At 36.0% G+C, this 6,109-nt stretch overlaps 1 protein-coding gene across 12 annotated transcripts in view; it reads left to right on the top strand.

Annotated features, from left to right (window-relative positions):
- EPB41L3 (erythrocyte membrane protein band 4.1 like 3) overlaps positions 1–5,471 on the top strand; it is a 115,241-nt gene extending 109,770 nt beyond the window's left edge. For 11 of the 12 annotated variants that reach the window (XM_018553630.1, XM_018553712.1, XM_018553703.1 and 8 more), the window contains 3 exons: positions 1,486–1,566; positions 2,000–2,116; positions 5,256–5,471. In XM_018553630.1, the coding sequence (XP_018409132.1) occupies positions 1,486–1,566; positions 2,000–2,110 (192 nt within the window). In that variant the 3' untranslated portion in view covers positions 2,111–2,116; positions 5,256–5,471. The remainder of the gene's footprint in view (positions 1–1,485; positions 1,567–1,999; positions 2,117–5,255) is intronic. The other variant, XM_018553645.1, reaches the window with a different exon arrangement.
- Positions 5,472–6,109: the final 638 nt, after the last annotated feature.

The raw sequence follows: 6,109 nt of genomic DNA, 5'->3' as shown, positions 1-6,109 counted from the left end.
TGCAACATGATCATTTGTGTATGCAAAATCAGACTGTGTCTTTTATTGTGATTGTTGATGATCGGACCACATTCAAGCATTTATGCAGAAATCAAGACCATTCAAAAAGGTTCACAGAATGCACATGTGTTGCATTAAAGTAATGTGCATGGCAGGCTGCCCCACATATAATACAGTATTAACAATTGCATTTTCTGAAAACGCCAGGAGACTACAATGCATGCTGAAGGATGAAAATAGTGCACGTCTCAATCAAGCCCTCCAAAATGTTTTAAACTATTTGCCATGTGAACAAAGCAAGCAAGTTTCATTCATCTTGTTAGTACAGCCAGTTAAGTGTGTGGCCATATACCAAGTACGATATATTACAATGCCAGGCAAGCAAACATACATTCACCTGTGTGCACAAAACATACAAGAGTTTTCCACCCTCACACCCTTGTACTGTGTTGTCCCAATGTATTTTTGTGTTTGACCATTTCCAGATCAGTAATATTTCCAGAAACGCACTGCTTTTTGTTACTATGTAAACTTTACAACCTGTGAGTAAAATGATCACTGGTTGGTTTCTATGGACTTCCATCAAATCTTTCAGGGTAGATTTGCAGTAATTTGTGCACAGGGTATAACATTAACAATTAGTTGATGCAGGTAACACAAGTCTGTGCACCTGTGTTATCATATATTTTTTTTTACTACTGAATACTATTTTATATATATCTTTTTATGCGAGTTAGACCTCATTCACACTGCCGCACATATACGCGCATGTGCGTCTTGTACCATATGCAACATAGGTAAATAAATGGCTCCATACACATAGCCGCGTATTGAGCCGTATATTTGCGTAGCGTAAAAATGTGCAAAAACAGAATGGAACCAAGATGCACCCGGGCAGCGTATTTACGCGCATATACGCACATATAGTTAATTAAAATTTCTATTATGAATGATGCATTCTTGGATTGCATATAGTGCGCGCATATACGCAATATACAATTTTGCTCTTGCGTTGTGTGTGAATGAGGCCTTAAAGGTGTCTGTTAGCAATGCTTAAACATATTATTTTCAAGGATTAATAAATATACTATGGCAAATTATGTATAGAACAATTGGGATGGTTGCTATTAAAATAAAGGACTCTACCCTTTTTTACTTCTTTAGTTTATTATAAGGGTTTAATATTGTACTGGTACTTGGTGATTTGGTATTTAGAACAGTATTGCTGGAAAGGAAATGTAATTTTAACTCAGTGCACATAAACTACACAATCACTCAGGAGATTACATATAGGCTAGTTTCAATTACTTTGCTTAGGCATATTGCACATTCTGTCTTATCTCTGGCTGTACAGAGTGTGCCTAAGCATGAAACATCAGGACCAGCAGAAATGAATGGTTGGGATTGATAAGGGCCTAGGATATTTCTTGCACAACCAGATGTTTGATACCTTTTTATTTAATGGTTATTTTCATTTCTGCATAGACTGTGAAAGGAGGCATTTCAGAAACCAGAATTGAAAAGCGTATAGTGATTACCGGAGATGCTGACATCGACCATGATCAGGTAAAGTAAAGAGGAAATCTCTATATATTTACCAGGGTGCTGGTCTTTCCAGTAACACTGCTCAATTAATTCAAAATAGGCAGCAGCCAGAAGTCATACTTGGCCAGTCTTGCTTTTTATTTATTGTGATAAATTGACTTTTTTTTTTTGTTACATTAAGACATCTCTTTACATTAAGACACCAAATTCATAACTGGGGGGAAAATGTTCAATTTCCATACAGTCTGCTGATATTTCAAAAGCAGGGAAGGGCTAAGTATCAACTTTTGCGTTGCTTCAACATGTAATTTTTTTAAAGTAATTCATGTTTAATTGTCTATCTGCATTTGTAAATGGTGTAAATTTTCTCATTAATATCCACCTTACCACTGATCATGCATGTTCCACCCCCTTTTTGTTTCCGCCCTCCCTTTTTTGGTTCTTCTTGCGTTAGGCGCTGGCTCAGGCAATAAAAGAGGCCAAAGAGCAGCACCCTGACATGTCAGTGACCAAAGTAGTGGTACATAAAGAGACAGAAATCACACCTGAAGAAGGGGAGGATTGACCACAGGTAAGAAGCATCCATGGCTTTCCTGGAAAAGCTGCAGACTGGCATGTGCAAGAAGCATTTTCCCCTTTGCTTACTGTTAACAAACCCCAATATTCTCCTTTTACTTGCATGGACCAAGTGTGGACCAAGAGATTTTATGCATGCATTTTCACTAGTCTGCTTTTTTAACAGCTAATGCACCCCATTAACAAGGCAGTTTATGTATGAATTACTTGAGGAATTGTAAAGACTAAATTAAAAAGGAGGTTTCTACATTGGTTATATTATTATCCAATCCCTTCATATGAATTTAAAGATCAAGGTGTTCATTCCTATTGGATTCAAATTTGTGTTATCTTTTTTCCAAAATAAATTATTTCCTTTTTTTCACCTGCATAGTGGTGGGCAGATAACTTGAGCCTTGTACACCAGGCAATATAGATATTTAGGAACTGTCTCTATAGAGTTTAGCCAGTTGCAATCTATTTTTTTTTGCAGCTGTGATATAAATTTCCGCTGAACGTAAAATCAAACAGTATAACTAGACCCCAATTTAGTATTACAGTTTTAGATTATTCCATGCGGGACGAGTAAGAAGAAGAGTAGTTAGGGATGGTTCAAAGGTTCTCCTTTATGAGCTAAACAGTGCTTCTGCATATTGTAATTAGTAACATTAACAGGTCTTCCTGCATGTCATCTTCTCCTGTTTTTGCCTAGCACTAGAATCCAGCATTTCAGGTTTTGCCTAGCAGGATAAATGTTGCTCAACCATTCAGCTATAATAATGGAATATGAAATCTTTTAAAGGGTCAGCAAATGTACATAACAGGCAAAAAAGTCTTAGGCTGCCCATATATAAGGAGATAACCGACAACCAACCATTTCTTTAAGTAATGAGTGGTTACAGTAGCATCTTGCTACCCCTGCCTCTCTTCACTCACATAGACAAGTGTATGAGTTCTTGGTAACACCAGTTGCTAGGGGGGCTAGTCTCTGCATGGCTAACTGTCCTCCTGTGTCTATGGGCATGTTTGCAAAAGGTCCATTTTAACCAGTGGGCATGCATTATGTTCTGTATAATGCACAGCCACTGGTGTGCGTTTGTTTAGGGGCTGTGTTATTTTTTTAGTGAAATTTTACAAAATGGCCTTTAATTCTTTGCACCCCAATGTGTTGTGAGGTGGTGTTTTGAAACACACTCCATAAAAATGCATATGTGTTTATTGATTCTGCGCTGGATAGGTGAAACAAAAGTGCTCTGTCTTAAACTAATTTTTTGTTGGCGCTGCATATATTGAAAACACATCCATAAAAATGCAACCTGTGCTATTTGTTTTCACCGCACACCAATACAACTCATTGATGTGAACTGAGACAGTAGGATGTAAGGCAAATTGTCTTGTCGACGTGTAGGGAATGTGTTGGGCAATGCTGTCCAAAGCAGCCCAATGAGGCTGGTGTGGACGAGTCTAGTGGTCAAAAAAATATTTCAAATTATAGCCTAATGTGAACAAAACCTTTTAAACTATGTAAATATCATTTAACTTTTTTTGTAAACAGCATCACACTTGCTCATCTCTTGCTTTACCCAAAATGACAGCAGTATGGAAATTTGGCAACATTTTGAAAAAAAAAAAACCTGCCTTTTTAATCGGTGTTGTTTCATATGGTATCAAGCCGTTTTCATCTTCATGCAGTGTGCTTACTTTGTGTTCCCATCATTGAAAGGGAAATTATAGCTGACTAGCTTGTACACATAAAGCCTTATTTACTAAAGTAAAGCTTAAGCTGTATCATAGGAGTATTCTCCTTTTGTAGATGAGATGGTTGATCATTTCTATCATGTAACTCATTATGTGTGTTCAGATAGAACAGAAAAAATGATATTTGTCTTGTCTACATGTTGGTACTGCGTTATATTTATATTTTCCCCATGTTTTGTATTTAATATGTCATAATAAACCGTATTCCCTGATAAATACTAACCCAAGAAAGGCTACAGGAAGATATATTTCTGAAGTCATTGACAAACTGGCTTTCCAAGACGCATGGAGGTTAATTCACTAAAGGCAAATTGACTGTTCACTTTGTAGGGGAATTTTCCCTTTAGCTTGGTGAATGAGGTGAAGCTCTGCTATCTTCTATCGTCCAATCATGTTCAAGCAAAAATACTGGTTTGTTTTTGTTTTTTTACATTTCCTTTCCCATGAATGGGCATTCTTTGCAAAGTGAACTTGCATCACATTCACTAGGTAAGGGGAAATTTGCAATATAAACATTCTATTTGTCTTTGGTAAATCAACCCCTTGTTTTCAGATTTCCAAAGAACCATCTGAGTTGCCCTTAGCAACTAATACAAATCTGAATAGGTGTTATAGGCAATGCAGACCTTATTGCAGACACATTTAATCATGCATTGTCAGATATGAAGTGTGTCACTGCAGAATCACTAGGTGAAAAAAGGCTAAAAAAAAGAAAACAAATGCAGCCACTACATTTAAAGCCCCACTCTAGGTAAACATGATCCACCTCTCGCCCGAAGATCATGAGCCAAGTGGTTAGTTTCTACTTGAAAGATTTTAAGAATTTACTGTATAATTAGCAATTATACAATTAGTTTTGACTCAAAAAGGTATGTGGCTCTGACAGACTAAAATAAGATTTATTTAGATGTTTCCCCTTCTAAAATTGTGTATATATAATATAAGATTTGTATGTTGGTTATCTTAGCCTTTGAAATAATTTGAAAACATGAAGCTGTGTCTGGCCTGACCCTGTCTGCTCACTGTTAACCCCTCCGTCTGCATTTATAACATACTTAATAACATGCTATCTAAACCAATCACCACATTGTGCTGTGGATGCAAAATGACCTCACATGGCTGTGGTTTGGCTTTTATTTACTGTGCTGTGGGCATTTTATACTGCTTCTAAGAATATAATAAAGAAAATGCATTTTGTTTCGAGGTGCATTTCTATTTACAACTGTTATATATGAAATCTGTATCATTATTAAAATAGTTTCAGTGCTGCCAGATTGTCAATTTTCTGCTAAAGATTGTCTCAGATGGTAGATTTATTTTCTCAGATTGTGATGTATCTAGAGAGAGGATGTTGACGTCCTACTGTGCTGTTATAACTGCCTTTCTTTTGCCTGCAGGAATAATGTAGCTTGAAAACAAGCTCAGACATGTACACCGTTAGGAATACGAGCACCTCTGAGGAGCGACAGACAGAACCTGGCTGACTTCTGTCTGGGGAAAAATTACAGTTCTGAAGGATTTAGCTTGACCATTTATAAAGACATCGGCAGACATATCTTCCCATTTAAAAGCAATGCAGCTGAGCATAATTAAACCAGTATTGCATGAAGCAAGTATAAAAAGGCAGCAATTTTTTATTTGACCTGTCTAAGTTTCTGGCTATATCTGCACGTTCACACATCACAATACTATAATACGTGAACTTAAATGTAATGCATAAGCAGTTCATGCCTTCTTCTGAACAAAGTATAATTTGTTAGTTGGTAAGCCTTTGTTTACAAAAAGTGGAAAAAAAAGAGAATTACCGTAAAATCCTAGAAGCTGTGTAGGTACAGAGTATTATTTTAGAAAACACATTATACGTGCCAATAACACACTTTATTCGGTACACAACTTGAATACTTCATATGTTTGGTTTTATTACTATGACCCTATACAAATCCTTAAATCTTGTGAAATTATTTAAATGCTGAAAAAGTGTGCTTTGTATATCCAACTTAATTACAAATCTGTTAGTAATTATTTTAGTATTTTAACTTGAAATCAAGATTATTATTTTTTTTGTTTTAATGTTGCCAGCATTGTTAAACTTAGATGTGTACATCATGTAAAGTTCCTTTAAAGAACACATGTATGTCATTAGTTTACGTAATAACAGGACTTTTTGGCATCACTTCTTTTTTTATCGTTTTGTTTATGTACTTGTAAGTGGCAAACATTTTATTTTAGAATCTACTCTTCATTTAATACC

This window comes from Nanorana parkeri, unplaced genomic scaffold (assembly GCF_000935625.1).
Source record: "Nanorana parkeri isolate BGI_ZX_2015 unplaced genomic scaffold, ASM93562v1 scaffold7, whole genome shotgun sequence".
Lineage (NCBI taxonomy): Eukaryota > Metazoa > Chordata > Amphibia > Anura > Dicroglossidae > Nanorana > Nanorana parkeri.
Note: the sequence above shows the minus strand (reverse complement) of the source record. Positions and strands in the feature narration are given on the sequence as shown.